The sequence below is a fragment of the Thermobia domestica genome, chromosome 5 (assembly GCF_964235325.1).
Source record: "Thermobia domestica chromosome 5, izTheDome1.hap1.1, whole genome shotgun sequence".
NCBI lineage: Eukaryota > Metazoa > Arthropoda > Insecta > Zygentoma > Lepismatidae > Thermobia > Thermobia domestica.
In genome coordinates, this window is record NC_137458.1 from 235,314,789 (window position 1) to 235,332,764 (window position 17,976).

A 17,976-nucleotide genomic window follows, 5' to 3' on the forward strand; every position below is an offset into this window, starting at 1 on the left:
GGTTTTCCAATAAATAATTTGTAATAGGTTAACGTCCAAATTTCTACACTTTTGATCACAAAATTTCTGTTTTTGAGGAACCGACTTAAGCCATCATCCTTCTTATTGTAAGAACGGCGTTTTACTGCGTCATCACCTTCGCTTTACCAGACCTTAATAAACGCGGTTTTAAATATTATATGTTCAACTGTAATTAACACAGTTTTACCATAATTATATATCGATACAGGAATCTAACCTTAAAGATCACGAATATTTATATATATTTCTAATTTCTAACTTACTGGGAACTATATTTATTAATTTTAAAAATAAGCACTTACTTCTTCCTGCTCATTATTTACCAGTCGCCCCGGTAACTAAGAATTTTAACTGCGTTTCAATCCGCCATTATTATCTTTTAGCATTTCGTTTTCTCTAATAGTGATTCGAACGCCCTCTTGTGGCCGCAATCGAAATGATCGCTATGCTCTTGACAAAAGAATGACAAAGAGCAACAGCGGAAAATGACCTGATCAGTAGAATTGTCTTATGATCGAAGTTTCGGATTGATATTATTATGAGGTAAAGTAAATTAAGGCAAATGGAAGTAGAGTAAAATATAAATCAAATTTTCAATATATTCTAACCTAAATGGAATTATTACAGTACCGCGAAAACATTGTAGAAAGAAAATAATTCGAAATTTTGTGATAAACTATTGGTGTGTTTACGTGTGTTTTGCGTATCGCATATAAAACTAATAACTCTTTTGTGCCATTTATTTCATTGACAACAAAATAAATTACCATTAAAACGAATCTTTGGAGGCACTCGGGTGCAGTTTTAAAATACACGAACCAACTTTAACGCTGCATAAGCAACCGGTAAACATTTCAACACGGGTAAACATTACAATCCGGGAGCCAATTCAAATAGAATGTAACAATCTCTTAAATGAATTTTAGTATCTAAGCGTCTGTTCGTATATTTTCTCCTTGGTATGTGTTTAATACATTGAAAACAGAATATTGTTTGTTGCTATGTAGAAAATGATTGTATACCACTGGGGTCGTAAAAGACCCCAAAGTAATATCCATTTAAGTAATCAGTTATTTCTCTTGGTTTCGTTTCTTATTGCTAAACGAGCAAAATTAGTAGTTTACATAATGCTCAAAGATGGCAGAAATTACTAATTTATTGTTCCCGAAAATTACTTCATTATTGACATATTAAAGTTGGATATATAGTAAGAAGAAGTTTTCTTGCATTATACTGCATTGTTTGTGACATTGTTTCTTTCCTCCTGAGGTTGCAGTTTGAAGGAATTGATATCTTGAAACCTGCTTATATTTTTTAACAACCTGTGAATAACAAAGTGGTTAGTTTCAAAGGGCTAAAGCCCGTTACTTCCAGCAACAATCCGAAGAAGATGACATTACTTGACTTTATATCTACATTTTTAACCTTAAACTTCCAATCTTAAATTCTGCCACCTTCAATTGTGTGAAATCACTGTGTGTTTGATTTTCTTTAATTACTTATTTGCATAGGGGTAATATCATTTCTCATTTTTATTTTGCAGTTTTAATTACTATCTCTATAACAAGACCATCTGCTCGTACGATACAACATATTACATTACACAGAAACGCCACACACACGACATTCAAATAATTAACAATATCTAGTCTAATTCTACCTTCGCTCTAAGCTAACTACCTAAGGAAAAAGTGAAATATTGAAGCACCTTGGCATCACAAAAAAATCAACAAGGGAATTTAGTACAAATTTATGTGCGACTTGTTAGCAAAATATTTCAAAATAAGCACTATGTATGCACGCGAACAAAAGTGCGTTCACACTTTCAATTTTTCATATCCTTCAGCGTTAGAGAACCAACATTATACTGAAGTTTAGTTTGTTGAGAACTACGTAAGGTGTTCTACAAGTGCTCTAGTTTGTTCAACAGGTGTCAGTGTAGCAAACTGCAAAAAAGTAGAATAAAATCCAAGTTTCTGCAACAAATAAAAATCGAGAAGACACCATTTAGTATTTACAGAGCTATTAGTACCATGAAAAAGTTACAAACTGATTTTATTTAGCATTAAGCATACCGAGGAAAAATCAATGTTGTTCAAACCTTATTTTGTTTTACTTGATACAGTATTGTATAAAATCTCAGGCTGTTTTACATTATTTCAACATTACCTTCATTTCTGTTAGTTTTCAGTTTTAATATCCATACTGAAACTTTATGAATATATATCACGTCGGGCGGGGTGATTTGAGAAACAGACTTGGAGTTTTTCTATTTTTTTTAAGTTCGGTACACTGACATCTTTTGAACAAACTAGAGCACTTGTAGAACGCCTTACGTATTTTACAACAAACCAACCTTCAGTGCAATGTTGGTTGTCTAACGTTGAATGATGTGAAAAATTGAAAGTGTGGATACACTTTTGTTCGTGTGTATACAAAGATGGAATTTTGAAAATGAAATTACTGATGTTACGAAACGAATGCATTGAACAGATGAATCGAACCAAGAAGTAGTTAATACGCTGCAAGACTGGAAATGTTTTATAGAAAATCTTAAAATGTGCAAATTTAGAATTTACGGTTCTGTGTCTACTAACTTGAAATACGAATATATACATGGCATGGCCATATATAACAAGGGCGCTACATATTGACGCGTTCCATCTCAATTCAAGCAGGTCAAGAAAAAAATGTACCGGTGGAGTAATGGATTTTGGTAATTATTTGTTTTGTGAGTTCCTTGTGAAAAATTAAGAAACTTGTATTTCTTATTTTCTCGAAAAAAAATTTTCTACTGAGATATTGCCTCCTCAAGTTCATTGTCGGTAATTGCTGAAGACCATAAAGTAGTATTTTGTACTACTTTTGACGAAGCATATCTCAGCAACAAATTAACATAAAGCAGTATTTTTTTTTTGTCTAATAGATAATTGTGTGTAGCTTGTGATGTCAGCAGGTTATTCCCGTCTTGTATACAGGGTGTCCAAAAATTGTGGCAACTTTAGAAAAAAAAATCGAAAATTACACGATTTCGGAATTTTCCCCCTCTTTTCCGTAACAATATATATATATTTGTTGTTTAAAACTTTGAGTAGGCATGACTAGGCCCCTTAACGCAAAAATACTTTAAAGAGGTTGTGTCTTATCTTAGCAGTAACAACGAAAAGTTGGCCATTTTCGCAAAGTCCGCCATATTTGGACACCATTTTCTTAGAAAACGTATTTTCAAAAAATATAATTTTTCAGTATAAATGAGCTATGCATGTGTTCTAAAGGCTCACCAAGTCTTATGTTCGACCACGCACTGGTTTAGATTTTATGGCTAAAAGCTTCCTCCAAAAGATTGTGTTCACGAGGCAAGTCGCGGGATATTGAAATTTGATGGAAGACGATGCTTCGATCGCCGATAATTCATTTCTCACCTTTGCGAAGTTCGCAGAACATGTGCTGATACAGTACATTAGTTACCATCGTTAAATTATGTTGATCGAAAAACAGAAAAGGACATTGATTCGCAAAATGAGATCGACTATGAATACTGCTGCACAGTCGAAATCTGTGTTACCCATCCAGTAATAACGCAATGGAACAATTTGTGTATAATGGAACAATATGCCAGCATGCTTACAAACACAAATGTTTATATGCAAATATAAATACTTACCACTAGTGTGTCCTCCATGAAAAGCGACAAATGGTTTCCTCAGTATCAAAAACACTTATTTTGTGTGACCTTCCAGTGCTGCTGTAACCACTGCGTGTAATATGGTCGCTGTTCGTGGTTCGTGGTCCTACCAATAAGTATTTTCCTGATACCTGAACTTACCTGGATAGGACGATGAAGGACCTCTCCAAGAAGGGTTACAAATTGTTTCCAAATCGCTCGTCGGTCTCAATGATGAGACGAGCATTAGGCGCCGAGAGGTTCGGGTGTCTCTTCTCGAAAACCTCACGGGCGATCAGACGGTCATCCAGACCATAACGCACACAAACATCATTCACACAAACAACGAAAACATCCTGGATTAAATAACACTATACTTATTTATTAGAATACTATTATATTTAAAAAAATAACGAAGAGGAAGGAACACAACACTGAACACAGAATATGTATAATAATTTTCATCACTAAAATCGCACTTTGCCTTTCTAATGCACTGTAGCCCTTGATATATATGATATTATAATTCAGATTTCACTGCAAATGCTTCTCTCACACCAGTGACGCACTTGGGGGATTAGCACTGGGGGAAAAGTTGTCGGGATAATCTCACGTAGGAATCCAGTTGCTGCGCCAAACAATCCTGCAGCGTAAAGATGAGTCTTCAGCAAATTAAAAAAAAAGAAAGTAGAATGCTGATGTTGGAGGACGCGTATATAACTGACATGTACGCACAAGGTCTGCGGACCTGGGACTTCACTAGTTGGGGGCTAGCCGTAAGAAAACGTCCTTCGCCGGCTAATAGTTTATGCCCCTTAACACAAAATCATACTTGATTCCCGACGCAACGTGCGTGGTGGCTGCATACAATACCGGAGTCAAACTCCCTGAGCACCAAAGCTCAAGGTACGAGCCGCAGTGGTTTACTGAAGAGTGTTGGCAGTTTATTCCAAAAACCACTCAGTTAGATCACCTGTATGCACATGCAAACGGAATACAGAAAATAATTTATGTTAATTTTAGTCTACTGGCTACGATGCACGAGACACTGCGATAACTCGGGCGTGAGAAAGTACAGATAACGAGCTGCAAAACCAACGTGACTGGCGTCACTCTGGTCACTTGAACATCTGGTCAGCCAGTATTTTTCCAAACTACTGCAATATTTCCATAAGTGATAAAAAAAAAGCACTTAATTTAGTTCCATATAACTTCAGTATATATACTGTGCATAATAATAAGTCAGGGAGAAACACTGAAAAGGTTCGTCGCTGACAAATATTCTCACCAAAAAGCAGTGTTTTAAATATATATATGAGAAAACGATGAAAAACTTTGTCCAATTGTGTGGGAAAGAAGCAATTCCCACCGAAGAAAGAACGCAGAATGAAGTATAAATCGAAAAAATAGTAACTGTCTTTACGAAATATACAGAGCGTCCACAAAAAATACTTCTATAACCTGGTGGCTGTTTATACTGCCTACCGGTACAGGTGTATTAACGACTTTTAAAATGTTTGTTAGTGGGATAGAACATGTATTTTCTTCCTTCATGTGCTCAGCGGGAAATCTACAACCTCCACAAGGCCCATGCGGTAACATAAACATGACAGTTACATCACGAAACTCATAGTTTACCGTTAAAACTTCTGCCACCCACCATTCATTGTCATAAAAACAAGTAACAAAGCAACCAGACTTAATATCATTTAACTGCACAAAGCCATCCCCAACATACTTTGTCCCAATGTTCTCTGGTTCGTGGAGATCATGATTGTGCGAGATAAGTATATTTTGTCGTCTTGGGAAAGCAAACGATGACATTTCTGAATACCTATAATAGAACGAACCTTTTGCCACGCCGACACTTTCTGTTTTCGAAAATCTTCCACATCCGAACTTCGTAATAATATAATTTTAAATAAAGGTACATAATCTTGCACAGTTAATGCAAAATCTTGTGCATTCTTGATCACTTCAGTAGCGCTTTTGCTGAGATTGTGATGTAGCAAAATGTTTTACAAGTCCCCCAATGCCATCACACGGTCCAGCTGCCATGAAAAGCCATTGTTTAAATTTATACGAGTGATTTTTCAGTTCCTGAAACTGAAATCGGTTCTTGAAGTGGCTAGCTGCTCCATCGAACACAACTGTCAAGTTCATTATTTCTGCTTGGCTTGCCAATTTAACGTGCTCCTCAATTTTTTTCATAACGTAGATAGCATGGGCGGTGTCATGTACTTTATCGTCACTAACAACAGCGTAGGATCGGGTTTCATTGCCACTGTATGTAACTGAGGTGAAAATTGAAATTTGGTTGGATTGCCAGTGGTAACTTTGTATTTTCCCAGGCAGTAATATAGACCAATTTTCTGCAAAATCAACCTGCATTACTAAATAACTACTATCGTCACGCACCTTAAATTTTTTAGTAGCTACAGCTTTCCTTTTAATTTCCTTCACTTCCTATGCACAAGAACTTTAATTGTGACTGCACCAATGTACGTGACGAAACTTTGCAGAGGGACGGTTTATGTCATTCTTTTCCCAAACTGCACAAGAAACCTCTTCTCTTAGGTATTCTTCCAATTCCAGAGAAACCATGTGTTCTATACCAGGGCAACCGGCACATTCTCGTAGCTTACAACTTTGACTGTCAATTGAGCATACCACAAGTGAAAAGAGCTCCTGGAACTTCTTCTTTTCTATTTTTTTTTTCTCAGATTATTTAAAGCAATAACTGCAAGTTCGAAGTTCGCACAGCAGACACAAACACAAAAGTTTCTATAGGGTTGGGGTATAACCCATTTCGGCCGCAGGTTATAAAATTTTGAGTGGCTCATTTTCAATTCTGGATTTTCTCTTCTAAAGACTTTATATATTTCCTCAATTGACCGTGTTAGGTATCGCTTAACATTCTTTGTCTTAATACCATCTTCTACCACAGTGACAACTCGCTTTTGTTTGGGCTATGACGGGAACAGTCAAATTTGTCACATAGATAATACTTCAAAGCCCTTTCAACTGTGTTCTCATCAATTGGATGGCCACAGTATGGGTCGGGATTTCTGTAAATTCCTGTGGTTTTTATTACTGTTCTTGACTTGTTAATTAAGTATTTTGTCATGGAAGGGAATAATTCTAGTGCCTTTGACCTGGAAATGGAAGTTGGTATTATCGTAGCCAATCGTACCTTTTCATTGTAAGATGTTGCGCTAAAGCCTTTATTGATATTTTCTTCCCATGCTACACATGCAGAACACTTAATGAGACTAACGGTTTTAGTTGGTGTAGGGTCGACGTCGCACACTGAACTTACTGTTTTCGCTACAACTTTTTCAAATTCTTGAGACAGTTTACGACTTTTTTTTTTTTTTTTTTTTTTTTGACGCATATGACATTCGTTGGTGACTTTTGAGACTTGTCGGTAGGACAAGGGGACTAGTGTCTATTTCCATTACTCGTGCGGCCAAATTTAAAGAATATGTGAGAGCTGCAGGATCTTCATACCTCTGCTCATCAGTACCAGGTGATATTGCCGTGGGAGTACTAGGCTGAATATTCAGTGTGGATGGTTCAGGAAGGTCTTCTCTTGCACTTAGATAATACTCAACACACCGCGAACATAAAGTATCAACATCCGAAATAAGAAGTTGAGGATGACAGCGTTGAATTACTTTAACCAGTCCTAACTCGCCAACAGAACGAAATTTTCTTGACTTTGGTTGATAAATCACTTTTTTTGTGCCGTTTTGCATAGTCCGCACACTTTACACGGTATTCTGTAAACGTACTCATTATGAAGAATTACGATAAAAATAGGACCGGTTAACAGCTTAAAAACGATTGCCTAAATGCATATATTTGTGAAAGTATACAAGCTATTTAATCACTTCCACACAATGCACCCAATATTTTCACTGATACGATCACTTTTTATTCTTTTTAAGCAATGACGTAGTTTCAGAGGCCAAGAACGCCCAAGTATTTTTCTTTTCAAGATTTATCTGTAAACTCTTCCTCGATAAAACTATTAACCACGAAGAACTGAAAATTACATAATCATATGCACGAGAGAGACAAATTATAATTCTACAAAGCACTATGTCAACAACTTTGTGTACATGCTGTGTCTTAGCCAGACTGTACATGTTTACAACATGTTCTCACGATTACGTAAATTAATGAAAATTCCAGTCTTAGTTTAAATTTTAAGAGCTCGTATAGTCGAAAACACAAGTTCTTCAAACTGCGAACCTTAAGAACGTATTCAGTTAACATTCGAAGGCACTACAAAAATTACGTTGCAAAGTGAATGAGCAGCAAAACTAACCACCCACAGCACATTCCACGACATTCACACTCGAAATGATCTGCTTGAGAATGCGTTTGCAAGACGAAGTGCTGTCTTTAGGACTTCGGGAATTTCCCAATCTTTACAGTCAAAACCAATGACTAACATTAGAAAAAAATCCCGATTTTGCAACCGTTCGGTAATGGCCTCTATTTAGGAAATGTCCCGTTTTTGTTAATAAAGGGCCACAGAATATTGTATAATTTATTTTTCCATTGAAACATGTTGCATAGAAGTGGTGGCCTCCGCTTGTTTGTGGAAAACTAGAATCAGTTGGAATATACTAACTACAATAATAACTCCATAGCACGAAGCCCTGAACAGCTTAAGCCGGCCAGACAGCTTTTCGCATGGGTGAGACGTGGTCCCCGCCTCGGCTCCCACAGTTGTATAACCTGGCTTTCCAAACAAGAGTCCGCTACCTTTCTATTCAGATAGTTCCCCAGTTGTCCTTACGATGCAGGGTTAACACCGAAATTTTTGAGCACCCGGGAATCGAACCCAGCACTGCTCACACTGAAAGCGAGCGCGTTACCGACTTGGCCACGCAGTATAATAATAATCATAATCATAATCGTCATTGTTATTATTTTATTTAGAAGCTTTCAGCATAAGACGGAGTTACGAAAAATGTTGGAAAGAAATACATCAGGACTTAGTTTGAAGGTACTATCCCGGCATTCGACTGGTGTAGATAACGATAATTGGAAAATATGTAGAGTTGAAAACTTCTGGGTTCGAATACATGGCCCCCTGGATAAGAACTCTCTACCTCCTACTACTACTACTGGAAATAGCAATTTATTACTATATTATTATTATTATTAGGAGGAGGATTTATTGATTGATTTTGAGTTTTGCGCCCGTTCAGCACCGAGGCTGTTTGAAACGTAGACCTACTGATTAACGTGGAATCCGAACTACATGAGTTCCCGCCGGGAATCGAACCCAAGTCTCCCCCTATAGGCGCGTACGCTAACCGCTTAGCCACGAAGGAGCTCGAGGAGGAAGAGGAGAAAGGGACGACATTAAACATGGTAACTAATGTATCAGCAGATGTTCTGCGAACTTCGCAAAGGTGAGAAATGAATTATCGGCGACCGCAACATCATCTTCCGTCAAATTTCAATATCGGCGACTTGCCTCGTGAACACAATTTTTCGGAGGAAACTTTTAGCCATAAAATCTAAACCAGTGCGTCGTTGAACATAAGACTTGGTGAGCCTTTTCGAACTAAGACTTGGTCACAACTTCTTTAAAGTATTTTTGCGTTAAAGAGCCTAGTCATGCCTACTCGAAATTTTAAACAACAAATATATATATTGTTACGGAAAAGAGGGGAAAAAATCCGAAATCGTGTAATTTTCGAAATTTTTTCTAAAGTTGCCACAATTTTTGGACACCCTGTATACAAGACATGGGAGTAATCTTCTGACATTGCAAACTACGCACAATTATCTATTAGACAAAAAATAATTACTTCTTTATGTTAATTTGTTGCTGAGATATGCTTTGTCAAAAGTAGTACAAAATGCTACTTTATGGTCTTCAGCAATTACCGACAATGAAATTAAGGAAGCAATATCTCAGTAGAAATTTTTTTTTCGAGAAAATAAAAAAAAATACGTTTTTCTTAATTTTCCATAAGGAATTCATAAAAAAATAATTACCAAAATCCATGACTTGACCGGTACATGCCCTGCCTGAATTGAGATGGAACGCGTGTATTGCAAAATATATCACAACTATTGGATGTGTTGTGTACTACCAGAAATTTACCTTCCACTTTCCTTTTTACCCGAGAATATGCGTACTACATGTTGTAGGTGATTATGACCTTTGTACCAATTGGGAAAACACGTTAGAAGCACATATTAAAATGCATATTGCACTGCAGACACAACTGATTCGAACGAAAGAGACTGATGAAACTTTTGTTCATGTTCACGATAATTTGGAAGTTCAGTTTGAAACAAACACCATCGAAATGACTACCATACACTTTCCGAAAACAAACGATGTCTACGGAACAGTAAAACAAAATATACATTACTAGAACTGGATACACTTCTCCAGATCCAAAATACCTCTGGTTTCTTTCCGCAGCTTCAATTGATTTGGCTTCATAACGACTAAATGGTAATTGGGCTAAAAGCGCTAAGTTTATTTTATTTTATTTTTTTTATTTCTATTTATTTATTTTTTTTAAATGGTACAAAGTAAGAATGAAGAAGTAAGTACAATTAAATTAGTGAAAGTTCTACAACAAAATCATCAATCATCGCAGTTAACATATCTGTGATTGAACCTGTGAATTTTGACTTCCCTGGGTTACCGTGACTTGCTTGAAAATAAAAGCAGAGAGCAAATATATTTTTTTAGAAAAACTATGATAGTGTGGTCTGGTAGTAGGGGCTTGTAATGCACCTTCTGATGACTATGCGGTGCAGGTAAAGTCTGACTGCATTCAGTACCTCGTCATTCACACTTATGGTCGCCCACTGCAGAGTTCATCACAAAATTTCAGGTCTGCCGACTTGAACTTCTGATGTCAATGCCTAGCGGTGCATTCATTCACAGCATCTTCCTCAAATGCCTGACGTATTCGACGACTTGATGCGGCTGCTGACAGGCCTACCTTTAAGTCATATAGTAAACAATCGCGAACCAGCTGCTTCAATATTTCCATTTCTCTTCTACACTAGACGAGCTGAGATTGCTTGTTTGTTTGTTTTTGTATATATATATATATATATATATATATATATATATATATATATATATATATATATATATATATATATATATATATGTATATGTGTGTGTGTGTTTGTGTTTGTTTTTGTTTGTTTGTTTGTTTTTGCGCAAAGTGTCGTATTAACGTAGGCCAAGAGTACACTGCTCCTGCATCGCTTTTCCGGCACATAAGTCACTTTATTACCTCTATGCGAGCGTTTCATCAAATGGAACGTCAAAGAGCAAAAACTTTTTAAATTCGTTTGTATACCTGAAATCATGAGGAAGACCCACAGTTTTTCTTGGTATCAAGTAATGATTTTACATTGAGTACTTACAAGATAGAAGAGATTTTTCATCCGTTTACATGAGCATGCTCACGCTATTCTCGATAAACATGCAAGTGAATGTGGGACATTGTGACAGTAGACTTAAGAGCAAAAGGAGCACAACTTCAGCGCTGCAAAACAATCACGTCAATGGCATCTTCGTAAAGAAGAGCACTCCTGGAGTAAACTGGATATGTAATGAAAAACATGTGGTTGTAGAATTTATTAGGTAAAATTTAGCGAATTATTCCAGATAACCTATGAAACAAACACGTAAATCCTTCAATGAGGATAATATGTTCTCCTATGTATATGCTGGTGAGACTGGGAATAAATAACCACTGTTTACTTGGCCTTGCAAGCTGTATTCATAGAACATTTGTCCAGCAAGGTACCGCTAGACCACACATGGCAAATGTCATCATCCAAAATACTTGAGATTTCGAATATTGGAATGCTTTGTTCCGCGTTCTCTTATCCATACTGTGCTGAGCTGATATTACTAATTAATGATAAATACCTGTCATATTTATTAAAATTAAAATTGGTATTCAGATTTTCACATTAAACACTAATTTTGAAACTGCAATTTGTTTCAGGTCCCTGGAAAAGTGAAAATGAATGAAGTGAGTCAATCAATCGGTGCTGTTAGTCCTTATTTAATAGTTGCACAACACAAGCACCAGGTACAACAGTTAGGTTGGCTGCAGCTCAGTGAAGTGTGACACCAAATATTACAATGCCTACAAATTTCACCATACTGAATGACACCAGTTTAACGCAACAAGATCAACCTATGGCACTACCTCCATTTCAGCCCCAACTACAACCACAGTTATCCATAACACCTGGTAACACGCAGCAAGTTCCTCAACCAGCTACTTTACCTGGTGTACAAATTCTTGGCAGTGGAGCTCCAATTCAGAGTCAGGGTTCAGCTCAAAAACCAAACTCTGAGATATTGAAATCCATTCATGAGCGTTTGACGTTACTGTCGCATGCTTACAAGTGCCAGAGAAGAGAGAGTCAAGCAAATGGTGAAGTATGGCAGGTAAGTGTACCTTTTCTTCAGTATTATAGTGAAAACAAGGAGTTGTGAAGCTTTACCTAAATCTACCAATTTGACCACCTAATAGAACACGAGGCTGTGTTCCGGTCGTCAAACCCTATCCATAAAATTCTGCCAGTGTCTCCCATCGCGCTATATGGATTGAACGTACAGTGTTGTTGGATTGTAGCTAAGTTTCTTTTTTAAAATTTTTTGTTGTTTTATATTTTCTCTGTTATTATTGTTACCGTTTTATTCGAATAATTGTTACAATTCGTGTTATAGTTATTTATTTTTTTCGTTCATTCACTATATCTGCACTTGTCCTGTTCGATGTTTTCTCAAGTTTGTGTTCGGAAGAAAGCTCGACGAATCGTATCAAAATCGTCCAATATATTACGCGTGACGCAGAACATCTGTGCAACTGGTGTAGAGCCAGGCTTCACAAGTCGTTGCAGTCATTGTAATTATTGTAAAAATTCTTTCCCTGAAATGAAAATAGTTTTCGTATAGCTACAGTAATGTTGGAAGAATTACAAAATACTGTGCTGAACAGTATCTTAAAGAAAAACATACAAGAAAGCATGGCTGTAATCTGATTGAATCCTCTTCGACCTGTTCAATTCAGTATTTTAGGTAGAAAAAAATTACTCTTCTGAGTATTTTTCATTTTCGTTTGAAGTATCATAGCATCATTCGTTGGTACGGAATCGAGTGAAGCCAGAAGTCAAAGGCGAAGACAGTGCTCCCGTGTTTCTACAACAGTAAAGGTATCATTCATCATGAATTTGGACCAGAAGGTCATACAGTGAATGCCCACTTTTATTGAAGTGTTTTGGAGCGTTTCAAGAAGAGAATTCGTCGTGTTCGGCCTGAATACTGAGTCCCAGGTAGTTGGTTCCTTATCAATAACAATGCACCCGCGTACCGGGCAGTAATTGTTCAGGAATATTTGGCCAAAAGCAAGTATACTGCAGCAACCCCGCTATTCTCCAGATATGTCTCCCCGCTTCTATTTCTTTTCCCTAAACTGAAGTTACCACTAAGAGGACGACTTTTTGACAATGCTGTAGACATCCAAGGAGCTGTGACGACAATAAAGGCTTGAACGAATAACTTTGTCGTGCAGTTTATATGTATAAATAAAATAATTGAATTTTCTTGGAGCAAATAGTCTTGAATTTTTAATAAGTCATAGATGAAGTTATAAATTCCATTTTTTTCATAGAAATGACATGTTCAATGAAAATGAAAACACATGAATTTAGTTCTGTATTTTGAAGAGAATTCGATGCCAAAAGCAGATCCTTTTATAGATGGAAAATAAGATAATATAGTGGAACTTTACGTTTGTGGGATAGTTGTTGATATTTTTGCTTGCAAATTCAACAGTTAGGAGAGCTAAAATGAATCCAAGTTCCACTGATGGAGTTATCTCAATGGATAGTGCGACAATATTGTTGTTATTTTTTACCTAGATAGGTTGTGCAAGTGCATACAGCTTAAAGCGTAATAAATAGCTAATATTTGATAATAAGTTTAACTTAGAAATAAACTTTCATGAAAACCATTTCTATCAAATATTTTCCCGAATTAAATTTTTTCCCGAAAGTCATTAACTTACTACTTAGCAATAGCGAAATATTTCCTAGTGTTGCACTGATATTGTCACTAAAAGTATTGATTCTTTTCTTTTTTTTTTTTTTTTTAATAGTGTAATTTGCCTCACTGCAAAACGATGAGAAATCTTATAAACCACATAACGACATGCGAAGCAGGGGAATCATGTTCAGTTCCACATTGTTCATCATCTAAACGAATTATTTTACACTGCCAGCGATGTACACGTAGTGATTGTCCGGTTTGTTCACCTGTAAAACAAGCTAACATCAAGAACAACCCGAATGGTAAGTACTTATTTACGCTTGTCATAAAAGTAAAGATACAAATGAAAAATATGATATACAAAAATGTGTTGAACATAAAAAAGCTACAATGGGTATAATGTTACAGAGGCTATTTCTACATATAAGTGTCACCATTGTTCAAACACGGAACAAGTTTTTGTATCCAAGAATCTTAAAAAATCCGTCGTCTTCTTCTCGTACCACGTTGTGGATTCTTCCCGTATCTCATCGTCGTCTTAAAAGTATTTTCACCAATATGTGTCTTTAGGTACAGGAACAAAAGGTAATCGTTGGGTGCGAGGTCTGGGCTTGTGTGGCTAGTCCGACACTTTTTCTTGTGCGTGCAAGAATCTATAATGCTGCGCACTTCACATCTGGTAGGGTTCGATATTCGGTGCTGCCATTTCCAACGCGTGCCCTCTCGTAGAAGACTCAGCGCATTACTGAAGAATCACTTCCAATTCGTTGTATAAATCAAGGTTACTGTCAGTTTTGCCAACTTTGGTACACATTTTCCCCCTAACGTACAAATATGTTTTTGTATCTTTACTTTCCTCACAAGCATCGTATATATATTGGATTTGAGTAGACTAATGGTGCACAATAAATTGAAATAGAAAGAAGTATCTTGCTCTAAGCGATATCATTATCTATATTGTGTAAGCGATGAAATCTGCGTGGGTCAGGTGAAGTTATTTCAGAAATAATGCTTGGAGAAACTAAGTCAAATTCTTACTGTAAAGCAGAATATGTACGTAGAGGTGAGATAACCATGAAGTGCAGAAGGGCTGCGCCAAGATTGTTGCACAAAATGGTATCATAAATACAAACCAATAAATCTTCTCCATGCAATTTACGAAGTATTTTTGAAAGTATTGATGCTCAAATTAGAAACCTGACTTCACCGCTTCAAAAGAGTAGACTGAATTTAGGAGTAGATGTGACACACTTAAATCATATTCAGGTATTGAGAAAACTGATCAAACGCATATTCTTGTGTGTTTCGTTCATTAATTATGAAGAAAAATCGATTCGGTTAAGGACTTAGTTATAAATTGTCTTTAAAGTTGTAGCTAAAAAGTTGTGTAGGTTGTGGCCAAACAGTTACCGATACTGTTTACAACCAAATCATTGCAAATATCCAACTGCTTGGCCACACAAAGACGATATGAATCGAGAAGGGGCACGGTAGGGTGCTGATTTTTCTTACAAACACGCACTTCTGTTAAATGTTACTGATTTCATTTTTTTTATTTTATGAAACTTACACTCGTATAAAATCAAATAAATATATGCACAATAGAGAATTTTACCGACCTTTTTAAATACTAATTTGCGTGCCAATGTTGTTTCACAAATCCGATATTTTGAATACTTTCACTGAGTATTTATACCCGGGAACCAAAACAGACATAAATCATATTATGTTCTTATTTCGTCACATGATGGTTGCATCGAACACCAATGGAATTACAAAATACACACTGATGTTAACGTTAGCTTAAAGCTTCTATTTTCAAATTTATAATGTTGGAACACATTATAGCACAATAGATACTTGTATTGATCTTTTTTAATATCCTTATGCAGACTACATGATGAAAGTATCCAGAATATCAAATTTATGAAACAACAAGACGCACCTGAATTTTGGAGACAATTTTTCGAAGAAAAAAGTGCGTCTTATAGTCCGCCATAATACAGTATGCCATAATAAGTTTCTTAGATTATAGTAGCAGTTAAAAACTATTTACGTTAGAGCTGTATTTAATCCTATTCGCATCAATTTTTAAGGAGCTAAACCAAACTCCTTATATATTTACCCTGTCCATATGTCCGTCCGTCTAGGAGGCTAAAAAATCTCTAGAACTACTTGATGGATCAGCACCAAATTTAGTTAGAATGTAGACTGTCAAAAGTTCGGAATAGAGTTCGGTTTTGGAGACGATGTTCAAACCTAAAGTGATATAAACAGGTATTTCCGATTTTCGCGTTTATCACTGTAGTACAAAAACAGTAATAGATAAAGAAGTTGTTTTCTGCAGTCAATTAAATGTCTCAAGAATACATTTAATCTCCATCCTTTACTCTCTCTGCTGAAACTAGAAGTGGTAGAAAATTTACAACTTCCGGTTTCAGTATTGACCTATATAGAAGTAAAACAACAAGAGATAGCAAAAAGCGTTTTCTTTTTTGAATCGATTTCGCGTTCCAAGAAAAGGTACGGTCTTCTGTCTTAACCCCGTATTCATTACCGGAAGTGACAGAAATCAATCACTTCCTGTTGTAACATTGAACGCCATAGAATAAAAATGCAATAGATAGCGAGAAGCGGTTTTCTGTAGTCAGTTATGCGCCTCAAGACTAAATTTCATATCCAATATAATCTGTGTACTCAAACCGGAAGTGGAAATCAACTACTTCCAATTTTAAGGTTGATCTTTGTAGAGTAAAAACGTAATAGATAGCAAAAAGCGTTTTTTTTTTTTTTTTTTTTTTTTTTTCAATTAAGTGCCTCAAAAGTATATTCCCTTTGCATTCTAATCTATTTATTAAAACCGGAGTTGGCAGAAAATCAACACTTCTGGTTTTAACGGTTATCGCTGTAGAGTAAATAACTATAATAGATAGAAGCAGTTTTCTGCAATCACTTAAGCGTCCCAAGAATACATTTCGTCTGTAATTTAACTCTATACTAAAACCGGAAGTGATAGAAATCCACTGCACTGCACTGTTCTTGTTTCTATATAGCTCTGCATAAAGGAAAAAGGATAGGAGATAGTGAGAAGCGATTTTTCTGTAATCGATTTAGCGTTCTAAAAGTAGGTACCATCTTCTCTGTTAACTCCAGATTCAAAGTACTTTCAGTTTTAAATGCCATCTCCAGACAATAAAAACAGTAATAGATAGAGAGAAGTGGTTTTCTGTAGTCACAAACCAAACTCCTTCACGTGATGTACACATGACACTTCTACTTGTTAAAGACAATATTTCATTCGCTTAATATTTGCGTTTTGACTCGTCAGAGCTTACAGTTTTTTATAGCAAGAAGTACAATTTTCCTTTATATATTTTCTTGCTTCCATCTTCTTTGTGTTAAATATCTAAAACTTACACATCAAAATCTATATGAAAACATTTTAATTATTAGTTTACCTCTACTACTAGAATGTAGCTGTTATTTTGTGTGTTATGATTTGCCAGGAATCGGTTGACAATGATGTGTAAACTTATTAACTCAATTACTGAACTTTTATAATTGAGAACCTCGAGACAAGGTAGGGTGTAATATAACAAAACTATTTGTGCCGAATTCCTGCGCACGCATTGAAATTGATACTTTTTAAAATTGGCAGAATATTAAGTGGACGGAATATTGAGTACAAAAATTGGTCTGAATTGGATTAAATGCAACTCTTACTAGGGAAGGTCGCGAGGTGTTGCTCTTGTCTTCATGTCAATACTATGCTCAATCTACTCGTTTTTACATATGAAACAATTACGCAAACGGAGAAATCATCGATCGCAAGCGTGTTTGAATTACAAGCGTTAAAACTTCAAAATTTAACAGTTTATGCAAAAAGTTTGAAGTAACTATTTTTGAGATGCACGCTTCATTTTTGGAATTGGGAGGTTTTCTTGTTTGTCCCAATACGGTGGTAAGATCAAAACGTACGCATTTTGCAAGGTATTAGGGAGGAGGTGAAGGGCAATTGCGTCTTCCAACTTGTCTTCTGTTTGGCAAACCGGATCGATAGGCTGATAAAATGTCTTTGCTACTCCTATTCGATTGTATGATTATACAAATGTCACTTTTCTGTGTGGCCGCGGAACTAACTTAACGGAACTCCGAATCCAGTCGGCCTCTGCTTATGCATTGTGGAAGACGGTGTTTCAATACCTTATCGCTAGCATTT

The 17,976-nt window shown here is 36.1% G+C and overlaps 1 protein-coding gene across 4 annotated transcripts in view; it reads left to right on the forward strand.

Annotated features, from left to right (window-relative positions):
• The window catches only part of LOC145686459 (uncharacterized), a 201,606-nt gene that overhangs the window by 26,333 nt on the left and 157,297 nt on the right, over nucleotides 1-17,976 (forward strand). For all 4 annotated transcript variants that reach the window (XM_081759778.1, XM_081759781.1, XM_081759779.1 and 1 more), the window contains 2 exons: nucleotides 11,704-12,155; nucleotides 13,867-14,059. In XM_081759778.1, coding sequence (XP_081615904.1) covers nucleotides 11,844-12,155; nucleotides 13,867-14,059 — 505 coding nt within the window. In that variant the 5' untranslated portion in view covers nucleotides 11,704-11,843. The remainder of the gene's footprint in view (nucleotides 1-11,703; nucleotides 12,156-13,866; nucleotides 14,060-17,976) is intronic.